A 19,491-nucleotide genomic window follows, 5' to 3' on the forward strand; every position below is an offset into this window, starting at 1 on the left:
GTATTTAACAGTACATCATTATTATGTTCACCTATTATGGGGGGGGTCACAGAACTATTTTCAGAGCTTCTTCTCATCAGGGGGGAATATATATATATATATATATATTTATATTGTGTGCTTTTTTTTTTTATTGCATTGGGTTGATGAAAACGTGACATGTCCGCTTTAATCCACAATTTTTGGGGTAGTGTTTTGAAGAAGAAGAAGAAAAAAAGACAAAAGTAATAGCAGCATAGAGTAAGAATTCAAAACCTATTAGCAGGTAGAATACGATAGAAAAATACTAGTGTGAACATTTTAAGCATAATCTAAAAAGGAATATTGGTGAAAAAAGAGCTAGTATAGCTTATAAAAACAGTTGGTGTCCCGATAAAATGCATGCATTCAGAGAAAGGGTATTTTCAATAACCAGTAACACGTTTTCTTCTGCACGTATAAATCACCAGAACAAGACAGACATGTAGCACAACAATTTCCTCATCATGTAAAGATCTAGAATTACATATATTGCGGAAACTACACTTGCGTTCAGTGGTGTACTTTGGTTGTCTAGGCATAGAACAATAGGTCCATGAGGGTGGTAGCCGCTAAATGGACCAGTTGGGGAGATCAAAGACCTCCCTTGTTACCAGCAAGGCACAGACCTCCATTGTATTCCTTACGTTATGCTTCTTTCTGAGGCAGAGCTCTGCATATTAAATAATGTTCCACAGTGCTCAGCATAAAGCATGTGTGGCAAGGAACAGACCGTTCTGGAGATAGGTCTTGAAGGGCAGTTGGTCAGGCCTAGGGCAGTGACCCATAAACACACCAATAGCCATTACACTTACTCCTGTGTTCTTAGGAAAATAAAACAGAATCTGGAGAGGAGGCAGGACACTATTGTGAATGCAAGACCCCAGAGCAGGTGTCTGCCTCCATACCAGACGGAGAAGTAGGAACCCCACCCTATAGTACAAGAGCCCCAGTAGCAAAAAGGTGCTCTTAGCAATTACGGGGACACTAGCCTGAACACATTAATCATTCTCCAACTTTTTGTATTCTTTAAGCTTAAAGTGAACAGTTCCTGGAAACAGTCATTAAAAAAGAGGTCAAGTCCTGAGTAGTAGTCAGAAGCAGTAATTGGTTAGGAGTCTTTGCGTGAGTAGCTAGACTTTGTAATCAAGCTCTGCATTCGTCTTATTGTACATTATGTAGATTGCATCAATTGTGGATGAGAAATTCACAAGGAACTGGCGAATTTTTTCTATGCACTCCTCTTCCTTCACATTCTGTCCTTTGGAAAGAGCTTTAAGGAAATCATCTTTGTATGGGGCAGCAATCAGAGCAGCCTGTGCAAGAACAGAACAAAATATATTACAACTTGTTACATCATTGATTTGTGTATACAGGAAGAGGAAATACATCACTATGTACCACACAGGAATGAAAAATAAACCACTCCTAAGAGCACTGAATACTCTACTCCATGTAACCTTTAAAATCAAAAGGTTGGAATTTTCTAGATGCTACATGAATCAAACAGATTTCTGATAAAGGGTCATTGAATTCCAAGCAACCCAATAAGTTTAATAAAATGGGACTTGTTTTCTTTTTTTACAGAATTGTTTCCATGTATAAATGTAAGTTGCAGTTTAGATTTGATTAAATAGACCCCTAAAGAAATGAACATGAAGAACGGACACGAATATTCTCCCGAACAGAAGACAGGAACGGGCGAATATTCGCCAAATACAAAGATTTTTTTTCCCCCACGAAGACGAATACGAAGAGTTGGCCGGCGCCCAAGTCTACTATATATTATACATTTTTATTTCTGCAATAACTGTTATTGTCATTTTATATAGGTTGACAAGCTTTTCCATATAATGTTTTTAACGTAAAAGCACCCTATACAAGAATCCACAAGATCAGTGTGTGTCCAGCCAGCATTTACCAAACCAGTCAAAAGCCGGACACTGGGAAACCCAACCCAAAAACATGCACACCGGTGAGATCTTTACCTGAAATAGCTTTTGCACAATCCAACCATGGTACTTCTTTAGTGCAATTTCATAGGCCTTTGTCACATTGACCTTTATGTGATTTGGGTTCTGTTCATCTCTCTCCCCATCAGAGATGCTCTGTAATAGTACCTGGATGAACTTTAAGCCTCTGGGCAAATGAAAGAAATTAAAATAAATAGTTTCATACAATTTTTATTCCAGATCAGACAAAAACATGGATTTAGGTGTTACTAAACTATACTCGGTGAGGGCGTTCCCACTTGTAAGAACCAATTTTAGCAGAGCCGGTCTTAAGTGTTCTGGCGCTCTGTGCGGCCTACTCCTCTGGCGCCCCCCACCCCTCCAAAAAAAAAAAAAAATTCCCCCCGCCCCATTATCTACCCCCCTCTCCCTATCCTTGCTTACCTTGTTGCCGGAGTCCTGTGGTGGGAGCAGAATAATTCCGGTGCTCAGCATGAAATGCCGGCACCGTGACAGAGTCACAGAGTGAGGGGCGCGAGCGGTTGCTGAAAACTTCACAAGCGACCGCTCGGCACCCCTGCCCGCGACAAATTAAAACAATGGGTTGGGTTTTTTTTGTTTTAACTTTATTTAACATCCTCCGTGTTAAATACATTTTAAGAAAAACTTTAACATGGAGGATGTTAAATAAAGAAAAAAAAACCAAAAAAAAAAACCCCGCACACCCCTATGGCAGCCGCACACCCCTAAGGCCGGCCCTGAACTTTAGTACCCCAGAGATCACATACAGACTTAATACAAATAAGGTATGTCCACATCATAGGCTGTGCACTCACCATCATCATACATATGCATGTATGATGTAAATTCCCAGATATAAAGCACACTCATGTAAAATACATATGGTTAACATAGAACCAAAGCTTTTAAGAGGTAAAATGAGTATTATATGCAGAGGCATCTCAACTTTAATGATAACGAGGGCCTGGCAAATCCCCTGGTGTACCCCTTGCTCAGTTGTACCTGCTGTCAAAAGACCCATGTCATTCACTGTGGCATTATCACCCACGGTGATCCCACTTTCACGCATACAGCACACTAGCATTACATATCAAAGGGAAGCCAGGGAAGAGAATATGTCTGGCATCCGGAAAACATGCTTAAGCAACATTATAGTGTGTGTGTATACACACACACACATATACATACATACAATTATAAATCATGTTTTGTGTGTATTTCTGCTGTGCCCTTTTCAAAAAGACACACACACAAAAAGGAAGATTTCACTCATGCAGCCCTCTCACCTTTTTAGCCACATAAGTGCCAGCGTTGCCCCAACTTTTGGCCATTGTGGTCCGTGCAGCTCCTTTTCACCTTCCAAAATCTGTTGCAATGTTCTGAACTTGGTAGGGTTTGATTCATAAACAGTGCGGATTTTCTAACATTTTGAAAAAAAATTGAACTATATTACAGCACAGCAAAAGTGTTTCACACGTGCATTTAATTTGATGGGCAAAAGTAACATTATTTTAGTGTTTTCATTGCTTTCAATTCTACCAATGGTAGATTTGATGCGGATCGTGATACTAAATTGTGTTCCCCTGGCAAAAAGGGAGACATAAAAATGGGTTGAGTTGCCTTAACCAATGGGCGGTCCCAAAACCCATTGAAAACAATGCATTTTGAACCCATACATGTACGGGCTTTGTCATTAAGGGGTTAATATTTTGCGGATGCCAGCATTACCCATTAAGCAGTATAGGGATTTCTAAATGGATTTGATTTTGTGAATGTTGCATTTAAATATTTTACATAAGTTTGGGTTAGAAGGCCATTCTCATTTACAATTTATTGTTATACATTAGAAAAAAAAAAAAAAAAGTAATAGTTAAAATACCGCAATATTTCCAGTAATGTCTGCTTTGATTGGAGAAAATATTGCAGGTCCGAGACAATCTGAAAGAAAAAAAAAAAAAAAAAAAAAAAAAAAAAAAAAAGGGAAATTATTGTCACACCTACTCATGCATTTACAAAGGTTATAGACTATAGGGACAACAAGGGTGTAGGAGACAAGCCAGTAAACAATACTAGGTATGCTTTCTAAAACTTAAGCAAATCTGTCACACTTTCCAAACACTACCCAACTTTATAGTTGCGCACACTAAATAATCCTGTGTAACTATGCTTACAAATTAAAATGTATATTAAATGTATCAAAAGCATCCCAAACTGTATACTACAGTTTTACAAATTTTTGGACTGAATCAAAATTCTCATGATGTAAAAACTTGCTAAATAGAAATACCCAATGTTTCATAGGGCAACAAGTACAATTAGCATATTGCTATTTTAAAAGCGTTTAAAAAAAAAAAGGCCACCTTTGCGAGGCGTGCATTTTTTGGAATTTCAACATCTGGTCAGTCTGTACCCATGTCTTAATGTTGGGACATCTTTGAACCCGGTCAATTTGATTTACCCCTTCGAATCATACATTTTTTTAAAAAACTAGACACCCCATGGACTTTTCAAATGCCAGTATTTCATATTTTTTGGACTTTTTTTTTTAAAATATTTTTTATATTTGGAACTGGATGGTTCCCCTGATGGTGACATCAGTGGGGAATTATTTTTATATGTTACAAATTATTATTATTATTTAAAATATTTTCTAATTTGTTTTTACTAATCCCATTGTGATTTGACTCACGTGGTTGAACGCAGTTCCTGTATTCAACCTGCAGGGGAAAGACCCTCTGAACTCATGTATTAAACACACCAACCGGTTCAGCTACTACTTCTGTTTTTCTGCCGGCACATCTAACTCTGGCTCCACTCTGCTGACTGATTCGTTAGTATCAAATAAGCCGGTTGAAATGTATAGAAGTCTTGTTTGACAATTTGTATTTGATTCCAAAAAACTGAATAAATCGCATGACCCTAGTGCAGGGGCGTCCAACATGCGGGCCAAATGCGGCCCGCGTGACCTCAAGGTGCGGCCCGCGTGAGATCGGCAGCCAGGATCACAAGCCCTGCCGCTTACTTGTGGGAGGGTCTATTCTCTGCTCCAGTCCTGCCTCCTCTGTGGGGAGAACGAAGGAGGCCGCGCCCCCTGCTGAAGTCTGTGATCGGCATCGAGAGCTGTAGTAGGTAAGGGGGTGGGGGAGGGTGTTTGAATGAGTATGCCTGTGAGGGAATAAATGTGTGAATGAATGAATGAGTGTGTGTGTGATAGCATGGATGTGTAAGTGCTGGAACCTAGGCATGATGGGATTGTGATTGCTGTTAGCAGTCACACTCCTATCATGCTAAGTCAGCCAGTACATGCTGAAACCTGGCTACCTGCCCCCCTTGTGTATTGATGCTGCCAGCAGTATGGGGTCTGCACTTACAGCCACCCTGTACCAGCATGTACTGGCTGACTTGGCATGATAGCAGATTGCTGTTAGCAATCACACTCCTAACAGCAATCACAGTCCCATCATGCCTAGGTTCCAGCATTTACTGGTTGCCTGGGTATGAAAAGAGTGTGTTTGCTGTTAGCAATCACACTCCTATCATGCCAAGTCATATTGTTGAATTTTTTTTGTCCAATTGTGGTGTGTTACTTTTAATAAAAGTGTGGTTACACACTAAAATTGGACAAAAATTACTGGTACAATGCCCAGCCAACCAGTACATACTGGAATCTGGGTATGCCTGAGATTGCTGTTAATCATAATTTATAATTTTTTTGTACAATTTTGGTGTGCGACTTACTTTTATTAAAAGTATGTGGGGGGGGGGTCATTTTCAGTTTTGGCTAAGTGAACCCTGAATTTTGGGTTTGGTCTAGAATTTTCATTTAGGTGCATCCCTAGGATAAATAGAACTATTTCATTTTAACTTATCCAGAATTTGTAGTCACAAAGCTTTCTAGGCCCAGAAATCAGTGAGAGGAAAAGTAAAGGTTTTGTGTCATTTACTTTATTTTAATCTGCATATCTTATTAAAGGCCATATTTTCACGCAGTGAAAAATGAGTGCGGCGCTCGCACGTATACAATTCCGATGAAGTGGCCCACTGCAGAAAAAACTTGAACACCCCTGCCCTAGTGTATACTATTAGGAGGACCTAACAATGAGGAGTAATCATCTAGGTCCAGAGAACAGGAAGTTATCTCTCCCTATTGTTAAGTTGCTGATTATTGTTAACTGGTTCAGGCAGCCGTTGGATGAAGTGAAGAGAGAGCTTCAAGGCAGGGCGTTGCTTAACTAAATGTGCATTAAAGCCTTTTGAAGGGCTAGCATTATTTAATAAAATAAAAAGCAACATATACACATGATCCTCTAAACTAGGATCCCTGTTGGGCTACAGTTCACGCCTTTAGTGTTAGACAACAGCTGGATTATATTACGAGGTTACATTTCTTAAAATTAGCCAGTTACTATCGAGAAGATAAGCATGCACAGGTACAGTTGTAGCTTCACTGTTCCTTTCCAAGGATTGGCAACCATGATTGATGTCACAAAAAAGGCTTTCATAAAGGACAAATAAGATAGACACCTGCTAATCTTATATTTGCACAGTAACAATGTACTCATAAGAGTTATTCTTGCACACTGGTTTTGTGTTCATCGCAGAATGTATTCTCCCAAGCCAACATGGGAGATCCTTTGAAGATAATAATCAAGGTGAAATAAAGGCCATTGTTCTTTAGCAAGACAAACATTCTCAGGGAGTAGTATTATTCCTATGGTCCAATGCTAATTTCCTTGGCTGTAACACCCTTTGGATATACAGTATCTATTATAAAAGTAACATGTCTGATGTGAATCTCATGGCTAGATTGGAAGAGCTTCAGCTCATTTGTATCCAAGGAAATCATACTACCTGTTCTCTATAAATTTTGAACTACAATGATGAGAGCCCCTGTAATTATTAAATAGCATTTTATGGTATATTGTCCATGAAGAATGTCACAAAGAGGCTGGGGAAGTCATGGAGAAAGTCACTAGTGTTAGGTGCTGAAACCTTGAGAAGCAGTGGGATCCTCCTGATCCAGATCTACATTGTGCACAAGGATGGAAACACATTTGGTGGGCAATGTTGTTCTCATCTTCCATCACATCCTAGGTTTCCAACACTTGGTGTTTTAGCACCCTTCATCTTTGCTCCTGTATACGAGACACCAAGAAATGACGTCCCACAACAGTGGAAAAATACTAAGTAAGCCCAGCCAGCCCTCAGCATCCACACAGTGAATAAATTATGAATCGAATCACGATTTCTGCAGCTTCAGGTCAGAATGAAGTTGCCATCTGTATCAAATTTATTTAATTATTTTTTTTCCTGGCGTCTGCAACAAAAGGCTATGTTACCTGATCAGTTACCTCCGCAGAGCGGGGCTCATGTGCATCAAGTAACCTTGTCCCGTCGTTTACTTAGACAGTTAATCTGGGTCTAGTAGAGGAACTAGATGGGTGTAATCATTCTGTCATCGATTAACCTTTCACACCACGTCATCTACAAAAACTAATCAGGAAACTACAGCCAAATTATCTGTACCAGAGTACAATATATGTATTGATAAATCAGCAACTACAAATATGTATACCAGAGCAAACTAAAGTGATGGGTGCAGACCATGTTTTGTGTACTTTAGAGAAATTAGGCAAGATGACCCTTCTATGAGATGGGGTTTACCCCCCCCCCTCAAAATAAAACACCCACAGGAGGGAGATAAAAGTAATAGAAATACACTTATTTCCCAGGCCAGTGTTTGTAAAGTAGAAGTAGTAGGGTCTTACAGCTTTTCACGCAAGCAATTTATTTGCTGAACCTACCTATGGCCTGTGTTAAAAATAGCTTTTTTAGTTCACCAGATCACCCTTGGAAGCCGAGATCTGCAGCAAGATAAAGCAAATCCCAGCATTATCCTCACTCTACCCTTACAAAAGCTGCTCCCAAAAACAACTTAAGACATGCAAGCTTGTGAGGAAGAATAATCGTACACATCCAGAATAAAAAGGACGTGAAGGTAGCTGTTCCCCTGGCAAACACCTAAGGTGGAGTTTTAATACATTGCTTATTTCAACCTGGAAACGCCATCATATGGATTTATTTTGTGTAAGGAACTGTAAAATGGTACAATTTGGAGGAAAAAGTGATAGATCCATTTTAGCCAGCCCACTTCCTTGCCAAGGAACTTGTTGGGTTCACCTGGTTACAATACTCCAGTTTCCCCATGTTGTCCTGCAAAAGATACTATAACCCGCCCCCCCCCACACACACACACCAAAAAAAAAAAAAAGACAAAATTGCTAGAAACCTGTTCATTAGTCCTCATCTAAAAAATGCAAATGTTTATCAATCTGTATCAGAGGTGGCCATACACTAGGCAGGCATCTAGGGAGTACCAGGGGTGAGGTGGCTCTGGCAGTCCTGGTAAGTACATGTTATAAGGCAATACTGAGTTTAAGGTTTAGTTTCAGAGATTATCGTCACTAAATCAAGTCATAATTATTCTATATGCAGTATGGATGTACAAATTCAGTACCCCTGACAAAAAGCAAAGTGGCTGTCCTCACCCCAAATTCCCAGGAGCAGAAAGTGGCTGCATCACGAAACATGTCCATCATTTTTTATTTACTAATGAGAGGTTACAGCTCTCAGCTTTCATGGAAAGTGTTAATCTTGCCTCACAAACTTACTTCTACGCTTAGGTGTAAAAAGACACCAGATTTAATTGACACCTTATGCTGCAACACGATATAGACGCAAACCTCTTGCATATCATAGAGTTTCACCAAGAGTTAGTAATTCCCTTTGTGTGTGTGTGATAGATTGTGTATATATATATATATATATATATATATATATATATATATATACACACATACATACACACACACACACACACACCGTGTTGGCTCGGATATAGGCCGCACCCGAATATAGGCCTTACCCTAAAAGTTAGGTGCTTTTTTAAAGAAAAAAATGTCTTAGTAAAAAAAAAAAAAACAAACACATATGCTGCCACTCTGCCCCCGCGAGATATGCTGCTTCTCTGCCCTTCCCAGACATGTTGCCACTCTATCCCCCCCTGAGATATGCACTCTGCCCCCGAGATGTGCCCCCCCCCACGGGATATGCTGCTACTCTACCCCCCCCCTGAGATATCCTGCCACTCTGCCCCAAGAGGTCCCCCCCCTAGACTTACCGGTGCAGACTCCCTGGGGTCTTGCAGGGCCGGCGGGGGACAGCTACACAGTACGCGTACTCAACTTCCGGTGCTGGCACTTCCGCCGTGGGAAGTGCCGGCAAGGAAGATTGTTAGCGTACATCGCGCAAACGTTCACCGGCACGATGTGCTTTAACAATCTCCCTTGCAGGGACTCCCCCCGTGGGAATTCCCAGCAAGGGAGATTGTTAAAGCACATCATGCAGATGTGCCGGCAGCAGAGGCTGTTTACGCTCGCATCGCCGCGGTCGGTGAACACCTGCGCGATGCGCTTAGACAACCTCCCGTGCCGGTACTCCCCCCGTGGGAAGTGCTGGCAGGGGAGGCCGTCTGAGCGTATCGGGGAGTAGGATAAGGGTCCCCTGCACCGCTGCGGGGGATCTGCATCCTAACCCGGCTGCCTGCCCGGCGCCCGGAACTGCATGTCCCGGGCGCTAGACCTCGAATATAGGCCGCACCCCCACTTTAAAGACTTAAAGTGGGGGGGAAAAGTGCGGCCTATATTCGAGCCAATACGGTATATATATATATATATATATATATATATATATATATATTTATTTTTTTAATTTACAATAATTCAGAATAGCCCTGGGCATTTTTTTTTGGGGGGGGGGGGTTTAATAAAGAACCTGAGCATCATAAAGACAGTAGGGGTATAAATGCAAGGTGCGCTGTATAATAATGGTGATATCCTATGTGGGGTTGGGGTTTCTAGTCATTTCGATTTGGCCCCGTCTGAACAATATGAGTGCCTGTCTGCTGCAGATTGTGCTTATACAAGTTGTGTGTGTGTGGGTGGGTGTTAAACATTGTGTGTGGCCAGTTTTTGTGTAAGTGCATGTCTGACTGGGGCGAGCGATTGTGTGCTGTAGGCGTGCATATCCGAGTGCTGCGAGTAGTGTTCTTGTTTCAGCACATTTCTGTAATCATTCTAATAATGTACACAACGTGCGAATTGATGGGTGGGGGGCTGGAGGGCTGGTATTAATATGCTGTGCCAAGGGCACGTTTTGACTGCAACTAAACACAGTTGTACAGTTTGTGCTGCTAATCTCTTTATTTAGGATATAAAAGTGGTACCAATATGTAATGTTTGGATATCTTTTTGTAATTAAGATTTCATATCTTGTCTCATGATGCAAACCATCATGTGATCCTGAGAGCAGTCACACGGGGCCCCTGCATCTTTTTTGGTGTTGCTAAATGCTCAATATGGAGGCATCGCAGCATCACTGTTAGAGCGAAGACGACAAGTCCACGGTTTAAGTCCATGATGTTCCAGGCACGTCATTGATCATTAAGGGGTTAAGGAGAAAACTAAAATGACAAAGTAAAATAAGCTTTTACATGATGCAGCAACTTATTGCACATTTATGATGAACCCTAGCTGGAATAGCACCCGATGCTAGTAAAAAAGAAATCCAAGTACATGGAAAAAAGGAACAAATAAGGTGAAACCACATTGTTGATGTACCTTATGAAATATTTTTCCAAACAAAATAAAATAAAAAGATGTGGGGTTAGAGTAAAATTACACTTTTCTTCCTAAAGAAAAGTAAATTATGTCACACAAGCCAACCTAATGGTGCACCGCGTCATCCGAGTTAAAACCATAAGTCAAATCAGCAATGAAAACCATACTCCACGTGCGTTATTTTTATCTGTTTGTTCAGATTTATCTTGGTTATTTTTGACATGCATCAAAATACGTAGCCAAGATATTTCATGCACATTTCCTTGTATTTCATATAATCCTCAAACAATTTTCTGAGATCCTACCATGAGGAGTCCAAGTACGAAGTAACTTCCTGGACTTTACCCGCATCGATTTAGCAAACAAAGCGCAAGCCTCTAGCAACAGAAACGCGCTACAGTGACAAGATAGCAGCCCTTTCATCCACCACAAAAGAAAATCACCAGGGTTTGTTTGTTTTTAAACAAAAATGACGACAATAGCAGAAATAGCGATATGCACTGTGCATAGGTGAATAAACATCCAAGCATTCAATAATCACAGTGAGTCAGAGTCTTAGCTCCCGAAGTGTTTTCGCCATTTAATAACCCTATGCAACTGTGGGTAGCCCTGAAAGCAAACCGTGGCATTTAATCAAAGGCTCTACAGCAGACCAGACCAGACCAGAGAGACTCGTTCCACTTGTTCATCCAGGTCCAGCTGACACTCTCATCACAACACATTACAGATGGAAGTCTAGTCAAAACTCTTTATATAACGTTCTTTTTTTATGCTTGTTTAGAAAAGGCACTACCCCTACCATTCAAGCGGTTATTTTTATATCAACATGAGTATTCACAAAAAATAGCTATGATAAGTGACTTGCTATAGTATCAAGCTCTGTGCCATTTAATGAAATTCTTCCTTGGTTGCCTGAATATTCACCCTTTCACCTCCTTGTAAGAACTGGCCGTATAGAAAGCACATCATTGATGAATCATGCGCTACATTGGGCGTTTTCCCAATTTGAATACATATTGGCTTGAGCGTGGAGACTGATTGCGAAGACTCGTCTCCAAGTTCAACGCCAAGGCTAGCTGGGCCTATCACTCCTTCATCTGTGTAACTCAATATTACCAAGAAAGACAATCACCCTTAAAAGCAATGGTTTTACTTATTTGTACCTTATGAAATATTAATGTACCCATTGAATTCCAGTAACCAAAGCATTTGTGCTCTATTATGACAGCAAAATAATTCCAGTGCAGTATAGGACAGGTGGGGACTGGGACCTTTTGGCCTAGGGGACAAGTTCGGCAAAGTGGTCCCGACCACTCTATATTGGCCCCCTATCTTTTTAGCTTACACTTGCACTCGAGCGCCCAGAGCTCTGGGTTTGCTTCCGCTTACACATGATGCAAGCTGGATTGCTACTAAAGCAGGGCGGAATAAAGCTTCACGGAATAGGCTAGCTTGTTTGGCCAAGGTGCCTGAAGAATTGGAACCAACCTAGGTGGAATTGTTCCCATGTAGACCACTCATGCTCATAGAATTTGTAAGATTCTTGCAGAATCACATATATAAGTGATGCAAACCTACAAATCGGCACGCTTAGTTATTTTGCCACGGTGACATCTTAGATACTCGAGTCCGTGTACAGCGATTTTACATGAAACTTCACAAAATCTGTTGCTCTACTTTGAAAAACTCTACCGATGTCCAATTTATGATGGCCACGACATCAAGTTCAGTACAATAAATTAGCGGGAGCAAGCAGATTTGTTGGGAGTTTCCCTGCAAACCTATTTGCTTTTCAAGTTTATTGTTGCATTGGATATAAAGCAGGTTATTCTTAAAGATTTACAAGTCAATTTATTTTTAATAAATATTAAAAACAAATTGAAAATAGTGATACAGAATGTGTGAGAATAAACCGCACTTTGAACTGAAATAAAGGCAACATATCTCATTATTATGCTTACAGGAGACAAGTGATTATAAAAAATATCTACACATACCCACACTCTTTTACACAATTACTTGCACTCCCCAAAATATCACCCAGGGTAGCTTAATATACAAGGACTTTAGACAGCATTTACACCATTTAGTAGGTCCTTTATGTGCACATTGGGCTGAAAAATGAAACTCATTATCTCCATTTGTCCCCAAAATAAATTATTCAATATATTCAATCAGTCTAATTCATCTAAATATTCCATTGATACAGACTGACAAGCCAACAGCCTATCCAATTTAGCTGGAGCACGCCGTTAGATTCTCTGTACCTGCTGTTCTAGAGCATATAATACCCTTTCTTTTACAAAGAGAAAATGTATCCGCAAATGCAATCTTGTAGAAGAATGGAGACATAAAAAGCATAATACATAGAACATTGTCTTTTTCTACGGACACCATCATGTAAAGCACACTTGTTTGATGATGGATGCTTTCATGTATTTCCACCGCGTGACATACTTCCTCATTCTTAGTAATCGCTTTAATGACTACTTATATTTTTATTCATTTCAATTATATTAAATTGTTGACTATTACTACAACAGAAGAATCAAGGTCTAATTTTGTATATACGTCATTCCAGAAATGGGATGCATAGTCAGTGAATAAAATTCTAGTAAATAACAGTAGGCCGGACAATGCCAGAGTCAGAAGTGCCTGAACGATATGGGATACATCATCATCAGGGCCTAAAACCAGTGTCATAATTGCAAGAATGTTACAAACATGGCTCCAATCCCACCCAAAGCATTAAAGGAGGGGTGCCTTGGTGCAATGACAGGACCAAACACTAAGGGAATCAATGGGAGAGCGATCAGCTGTGCAGGAGAGGGCTGGCACCTTCTCACCCAGGAGTAAAGCCCCCATGTTAGTAAGTAATCACACTTACACATACAGTCACACCAAAACATACTCACCATCACACCTCGCCAAACTGTGCGAGTGGCCACACTCAATTAATGTTACATTATGTCATCCCACCTTATAATTACATACCCAACACCTAATTTAGGTTTGCGAGGTCAGCACATACCTTTAGGATGAAACTCAGACGTACAATAATCACACACCCATTGAACCTGCAATTATTACAGTTCCCCCGTTAGAAATTCACGTTAATGAAGGTAATTGCTTGCTTCAGTCATTCCCAGGAATCTGGTAACATGATTGCGTCACTGTGCCTGTACATCACTCTGTACCAGCCTGCCACGAACCCCACACACTGAGGACACTTAGCGTTCACAACATATTCTCCTTTAAAAGATGGGTTTAGGATCCAACTCGCCTTTGATCCACACGTCCAAAAGATCCATTCACACAAACATCATGAATTATTATGATACGCCCGATTTAGGGCTATAACGGCTCTTAGCCACCTCGCATGACAAATACACACATAAATACAACATACACACGTTCTTTGAGTTCAGCTAGCTTGCAAGCAGGGCTCTCTCCACCTAATGTATCGGTTTGTCTTAGTCTGTCAATTCTTGTCTTGTCATAACCCTTGAATATATGTATTGTATTAAGCGCTGCGTAAACTGTTGGCACCATATAAATAAAAGATAATAACTAGACATGTTTAGCTTTCTGAGAGTAAGGTTCTTACAGTATAAAACAGTTGGCCGAATTGCCCTGCAGCGGAGACATTGACAGCAATGTTAACGCCGCTTTTATTTCCCTGCCCCACGTTTAATCTGTGCTAACGAGGCACACAGAGTACATTGCTGTGCTGGATATCTGCCCCCACTGTCAAAGCGAACAGTGTATCATACAGAAGCGAGGCAATGCATTGGCAGCAAAGAAGAAGCCATTGTTCTTATATAAGAAATAAACACAAGGCCAATTGGGGAGATAAACTGGGGTTTATTCACTAAACGAAGAGTTGCGATTTGACTTCTTCGCTCTACATTACGAAGATCCAACCCAAGTGAGTTTCTGCTGCAGTTAGCGCTTCACTGGCCCTGTACAATGTATAGGGAAATGAGTAAGATTTCATAAAAGGTCTTCTTGAACACTGAACCAGCTCAGCCTTTCTAAACAGGAGAGTACCGGCTGTGAATGTAAAGTGAATGCGGTGTGGGGTAGACATGTACAGACAAACGCCCGGTTGTGTTAAGTTTCACGTGGATACAATTCACGTAACTAACGAAAACATTATAAAGTTACCGGGACACCGAACAGTACACGGAGAAAGCCTCAGAGTCGCTTCTTCATCACATAAAACCCCCATTAACTCACCAAAGAAAGCGGGCAGGTGGGAAACCGAATCCAAAAAGTTGCGTGTGTCGACTTGCTTGTCAGCGGGCAGCGGCTTGAACTGGTGCTGGAGAAGGAGGGCCATGCTGGATACAGGTATAACACTTTCCGCGGTCTGCTGCACAACCCTCGGCCGCTGCCCGACTCCACTCACTGCGGAACTTTCTCCAACTCGCCCTTTGCACCATGTACCTGACAGAGGGGGAAGGAGCTGCTCGGAGCAACCAACCAATTAGAAGCTGCGGCACTGGCCAATAGCGAAACGCCTGGACGGTGACGTCAAACCACTTGGTTACGATATAGAAGTAATGGGATCTCTTGACTAATCCCAAAAAAAAGCAGAGGAGGCCGTGTCGTCCAATCAGGTTCTTTATAAACAGTATTAACTCTGTGAGTGACAGCGTTCCGTTTACTCCCAAGTAATCTGATGCGGAATGCCTCGGAGCTTACAGGGTTAAACTCTGCCGCTGACTGCGTTAATAATGTATGGATGAAGACGGGAGAGTTTATGGTGATGATGAAACGTTTAGCGAGGCTGCCCGTTATCAGCACATATCATGGTGGCTCAGCAGTTTACTTTGTACTCTCAGTAGACTCGTTATCAAGATCACGGATCCCTGACTTAAAATGAGCAGTTAGTACAAAGACCGGCTGTGATGTATATTGTACAACTTCTACATTCTGTTACAGGATGACGCAATCAATCGCATTAATAGGATGACAAGGAGTCTTGTGGATACAAGGAAGAGTGGCTTTATTCCCTACAGGAGAGCTATGTTTCAACTGCTGGATTTCAACCCCATTGCGCTTCTGCTGCAAGAAGAAGGTGAATAAACCCAAACGTGTATTGAGGAGAGTACAAAATGTTAAGAGCAAAGTGATTGTTAGGTGCATAACTAGAAACCACAGGACCCCACTTCACCAAGCAACTTGTTCACCACTGCCACCTTTGCCCCCAAACAGCTTATCAGTGCCATCTTAGACCCCAAACAGCCTGCTTGCCATCTCTGTCCCAGCTTATCAGTGCTCCTAGACAGTCTGCCTTTGCCATCTTTGTGACCAGCTTTTCCCACTCATGCTAACACACACTCCCTCTCACACCACTTACACATATATGCTCATACACATACACATTCATATTAACACTCACACATTATAGTTACATTATACGTTCCGTGACCCTGTGGTAGAATCGAGGCTGCTTGCACAGTGTGAGAGCACCAGAGACAAATGGATGCAGAGGTCGCTTGGCCCCACTGTTGTTACTCCACTGGTGATGGTTGTGGGACAGGTGAATTATATAGATATTTTTGCAGATGTAATATTGGTTATCTGACCACTTGACTTTAAAGCGGATCTATCACTTACCAAATCCTACATGTTACAGTCCTCTACATTATATATATCACTGTTCTTACAAAAATGTAATTATCAACGTGGACGTAACAAAAACTCAACTTAATGTGGCTTCTGGAATGAAACATTTTCGCTTTTCTTAACTTAACCTAACTATCGGGGACAATATGGCTACCTACAGGTGGACTGGAGTAAGAAAATCCCATAAACAAACAGGAGACCTGACGAGTGAATTGATTTGTGCATTTAGGGTAAACAAACATGAAGTAGATAGAGGTGAGTCTAAAGGAGCATTCCACAAGGTTTTTAAAACCTTAAACATAGAAATGGAGGAGGTAATAAAAGGCGAAGCAAGGGTAAGTCAACAGAGAAGAGAGAGAGGTATTTAGAAAGAAGAGTGAAGATTGTATTGGTGACCACTTTGCAAATTAGAGTTAGGATTTTAAATTTGACCCTAATAGTGATGGCTGTTGTAGACTGGCTGAGACTGTTGATGATGCATGAAGGAATGAAGAGTAAAGGAATTAGCGTTCCTGATGTAGGATGGAATGCGGTGGCGCTAGTTGCTAAATGGAAAATCAAATTAAAATGAATGTAGTTAGACAGGAAATGATTCACCTGTGAGCTAGAACACCATCCAATGTTTTCTAAACAATTATCTAAACATACACAGTTTACAAAAGGAAGCAGAAGATTATGTTAACACGTTGAATGATGAGCAGCATGCTCACCCAGCCCACATAATAAAGTTCATGATCACAGCAGCTCATTGGTGGAACCCATTCCCCCTTATACCTGCATATAATATTGAATGATCTCAGTTCTCTTTAGATTATGATATAGTTCAAGGAAAGCAGGATGTTACTCAGGATAATTACAGGATGTCTAAAATGTTATATTGACACCTACTTTTATGTCTCCCCACTGAAAAACACAACCGATTACTATTTTGGATTGGCTTAAATAAACCAAATGCAGCTATCTGTTGAATTATTAGATATATAGTAATATATGCTTTTTAAAAAAAAAAAGATTTTCCTCTAAGGACAAATGTAATAAACTTCCAACCCACTCTCTAAGTGTGTTAAAGGTAGGATTGGAGAGGGTGCTTGATGAGATCCCTCTTAAGATGGACTGATTTGCAACAAACATAGGAACCTTCCCTGATGTCATTGTCGGATCTTATTCAGTCTTTGGCTTTGTCTTAGATTCAGGATAGCTGTTTGCATGTTTACATTTCCTTACTGTATTAGCCTCCACCACTCCTGATGGGAGGCTGTTCCATTTATCTACCACTCTCACAGTCCTGTATAACATCCTTACATTATGTTTAAACCTCTAGTTTTATTCTATGAACTACTGTCTGCACTTTCCTTCTGGTATTTTGTTAAAGTCCTATAAACATTTAAATGTTTCTATCGCATCTCATCTTTCTCTTCTTTCCTCCTAGCTATACATCAACCATAATTCCCCCAAAGTATCTTAAGTAAAACAGTCTCTTTTTTAAAAGAACGTAGAACATTCTAACCTCCTTCCAGCTCTGCTATAGCTTGTAAAACCATTGGTTTTAAAATTGTAAGGACTTCACATAGAAATGGAGGAGGTAATAAAAGGCGAAGCAAGGCTTAAGTCAACAGAGAAGAGAGAGAGGTATTTAGAAAGAAGAGTGAAGATTGTATTGGTGACCACTTCACATGTCACAACGGCGCAGTCTTTAATGTTTTTCTTTAGTAGCGGCGTGTCACTGGAGCTCTATTACCTGATCTTTGAGCTATAATATAAGGAGCTGCAAATTTGTGACATCATCCTTATGTGAGCACCAGAAATGTGTATATTTTCTCATTAATTTAGGGAAAATCTACTGCAGGTTCAGTGAGTTTCCCTCAGGCTGGGCCCCTGACCATGGTGTCCAAAAGGCCCAGGGTGGATGTGTCTCCAGTGGGATTGGTGTCTCTATGTGCGATTGCAGGTAAAACAGAAAAGAACATGTTTGTAGGCCACGCTCTACTAAGTAAGTTAACTGGCATTATTATAGATGGGCAGGATCTCTAAGACCTCTAAGGATCTCTGTCGCCATTATAGATGGGGAGGATCTCTAAGAACTGTCGCCATTTGGAACAAAGTTAGTGAAGAAATGGGACACGTTTAGCTGCCCCCTTTCAGATTGCGGATTGTTGCATTGTCCATGACACATTGACACAGATCACATGATTCCTCACTATGTGCGGATCAATTATTTAATCAATGGAACAAGTTGATACATCCTACATACTGCAGGGCAGCACCTTTGCTGGTCACTAAAAGGGGAAACGTGTGCGCCCTGCAAAGCACCTGAGAACACAATGATCTGCCTCGTCAGCTACTGCGGACTACATATCCCACCATGCCAAGCCAGCGGTTGTTAATGTTCTATGTGGGATCAGCAGCCTGCAGCAGAAGCGGTGCCACGCTTGTTAATATGGATGTTTCTTTCTGTAAATACCCGGGTGTTCTGCTCCCACGGTCACAACATACAGCGGGAGAACCGTTAACACCGCACCTAAACTGTCAGTGCAGAGTCCCGCCTCTGCTGCTAAAGCGGCGGCGCATGTGAGGTTGTCATGGTTACCAAACGACACCGGAACAGGAAGTGGGTCTAAGCTGCTGTTTTCGGTATAGTAAATTAGAACCCCCAGGAGCAGAAAGCGGGAGCCTTACAGGTATCTGGTTATATGTAATTATGGGATATTGCTAATAAACTTGCGCACGAAGAGACAATAGGGCAGATATGGGGTAACGCACCGCCATTTCTTCTGTCTGGTGGTAATATAGTGCAGTTATATAACCGTGCTACACATATCACCATTAGCATGGATCTACTGCCGCTTCAAAGTATATATTATATATATAATTAGAGGATAGAGTCTGAGGGCCTCATGTGTAATGACTTATTATGGGGCAGCCTTCTACATTTGCAGCTGTCACCGTGTGAACCAGTAGAACACATTTTAGCACTTGGGCGCTTTATTGAAGGGCTGCCTTTTCACCCAGTTTTACAGATCAGATCCATGCTCTGTAATGTATTTATATGTAGAAGAGGTATGTATGAAGAGTAAAGTAATCTGAAAAGCTAAAATAAATACCTGCTGTTTCCTTAACACTTTACTCACTGAATAATGAGTTGCTCGTGAGTGAAAGCATGCAATACATTAAGTATACATCAGGGACAG

General features: G+C 41.1%; 1 protein-coding gene across 1 annotated transcript; it reads right to left on the minus strand.

The window, feature by feature from the left end:
• Positions 1 to 1,151: 1,151 nt before the first annotated feature.
• Positions 1,152 to 15,011, minus strand: LOC149290197 (glycolipid transfer protein A). The gene is made up of 5 exons (XM_089489662.1): positions 14,909 to 15,011; positions 3,871 to 3,929; positions 3,278 to 3,411; positions 2,007 to 2,157; positions 1,152 to 1,334 (listed from the first exon to the last, which is right to left on the minus strand). The coding sequence occupies exons 1-5, from the start codon at positions 15,009 to 15,011 to the stop codon at positions 1,152 to 1,154; spliced, it is 630 nt and encodes a 209-aa protein (XP_089345788.1).
• Positions 15,012 to 19,491: the final 4,480 nt, after the last annotated feature.

Source organism: Sceloporus occidentalis, unplaced genomic scaffold (assembly GCF_023333645.1).
Source record: "Sceloporus occidentalis isolate IW3139 unplaced genomic scaffold, rSceOcc1.0.p SCAF_40, whole genome shotgun sequence".
NCBI lineage: Eukaryota > Metazoa > Chordata > Lepidosauria > Squamata > Phrynosomatidae > Sceloporus > Sceloporus occidentalis.

Excerpts from the sequence above, each read along its gene's own strand:
- LOC149290197 (XM_089489662.1), bottom strand. The coding sequence starts at position 15,011 with ATGGCCCTCCTTCTCCAGCACCAGTTCAAGCCGCTGCCCGCTGACAAG. Across the intron at positions 3,412-3,870 it reads ACATTACTGGAAATATTGCG|AAAATCCGCACTGTTTATGA; the intron begins GTATTTTAACTA and ends TCAAAATGTTAG. Across the intron at positions 1,335-2,006 it reads TTGTGCAAAAGCTATTTCAG|GCTGCTCTGATTGCTGCCCC; the intron begins GTAAAGATCTCA and ends GTTCTTGCACAG.